Below are 1,303 nucleotides of genomic sequence, written 5' to 3' on the forward strand. Positions count from 1 at the left end.
GGCTGGGGGTGGGGCTGCGAGCCACCCTGGCTAACACGGCCCTTCCCCTCCCAGAGCTGGTGCGGGAGACCACGGCCGGGCACCTGGCCTTGCTGGTGGCCAAGAATGTTGCCATGTTCCCGGGCAACCAGGAGCGGTTCTCAGAGGGCCACATCGATGTCTGGTGGATCGTCCATGATGGGGGGATGCTCATGCTGCTGCCCTTCCTCCTGCGGCACCACAAAGTAGGTCAGGCCCCACAGCGTGGGGCAGGATGCCAGGGTCGGGGCCGTGCCCGCCGAGCCATGCCCATGCCTCCCTCCCTCCCAGGTCTGGCGCAAGTGCAAGATGCGCATCTTCACGGTGGCGCAGATGGACGACAACAGCATCCAGATGAAGAAGGACCTGACCACGTTCCTGTACCACCTGCGCATCACTGCGGAGGTGGAGGTGGTGGAGATGGTGAGTGCTGGGAAGGGATGCGTGCTGCCCGCTGGGATGGTGGGAGAGCCAGATAGACCCTGCCACGGGGGGATGCAACATCACGGGGGGACACAGAGCACCGCGGGAACGTGTAGGTCTATGGAGACAGGCAGGGCCAGTCCAGGAGCAGTGGGTGCAGCTCACCATGCCCCATGGTTTTTCCCGTGTCCCCCCCTCCCAGCATGAGAGCGACATCTCTGCCTACACCTACGAGAAGACGCTGGTGATGGAGCAGCGCTCCCAGATCCTCAAGCAAATGCACCTCACCAAGAATGAGCGGGAGCGGGAGGTGAGGCTGCAGGACAGCGTGGGCTGGACCCGTGGTGACTGTGCCCCACAGCTCTGCGTCCTCGTCCTGCTGGGGAGTCGGGGCTGCAGGCTGGGCTCTGCCTGGCCAAGCCCTCTTCTGCCCCGCTCCCTCGGCTGACTCTGTCCCACACAGATCCAGAGCATCACAGACGAGTCCCGCGGCTCCATCCGGCGCAAGAACCCGGCCAACACGCGCCTGCGCCTGAACGTCCCTGAGGAGCAGGTTGGCGATGGCGAGGAGAAGCCGGAGGAGGAGGTGAGGGGCTCTGCCAGGATGTGGCCCGGGCAGGCATCTGGCCCCAGCTCCTGCCCACTGTCACCCTCTGCTCTCTGCAGGTCCAGCTCATCCACGACAAAAACGCCACCACCTTCTCCAGCAGCTCCACCCCTGGCGACGAGGCGGAGACAGCCCCCGAGAAGGTGCATCTCACCTGGACCAAGGAGAAGTCTGTGGCTGAGAAGAACAAGAGCAAGAGCCCTGTCAGCCCCGAGGGCATCAAGGACTTCTTCAACATGAAGCCGTATGCCCTGA

The 1,303-nt window shown here is 64.3% G+C and overlaps 1 protein-coding gene across 1 annotated transcript in view; it reads left to right on the top strand.

The window, feature by feature from the left end:
- Positions 1 to 1,292, top strand: part of LOC104502053 (solute carrier family 12 member 5-like) — a gene marked incomplete at both ends in the record, with an annotated part of 1,578 nt that extends 286 nt beyond the window's left edge. The window contains 4 exons of the mRNA XM_010145963.1: positions 55 to 224; positions 310 to 441; positions 644 to 751; positions 1,108 to 1,292. Of these exons, the coding sequence (XP_010144265.1) occupies positions 55 to 224; positions 310 to 441; positions 644 to 751; positions 1,108 to 1,292 (595 nt within the window). The remainder of the gene's footprint in view (positions 1 to 54; positions 225 to 309; positions 442 to 643; positions 752 to 1,107) is intronic.
- Positions 1,293 to 1,303: the final 11 nt, after the last annotated feature.

This window comes from Buceros rhinoceros, unplaced genomic scaffold (genome assembly GCF_000710305.1).
Source record: "Buceros rhinoceros silvestris isolate BGI_N320 unplaced genomic scaffold, ASM71030v1 scaffold40901, whole genome shotgun sequence".
NCBI lineage: Eukaryota > Metazoa > Chordata > Aves > Bucerotiformes > Bucerotidae > Buceros > Buceros rhinoceros.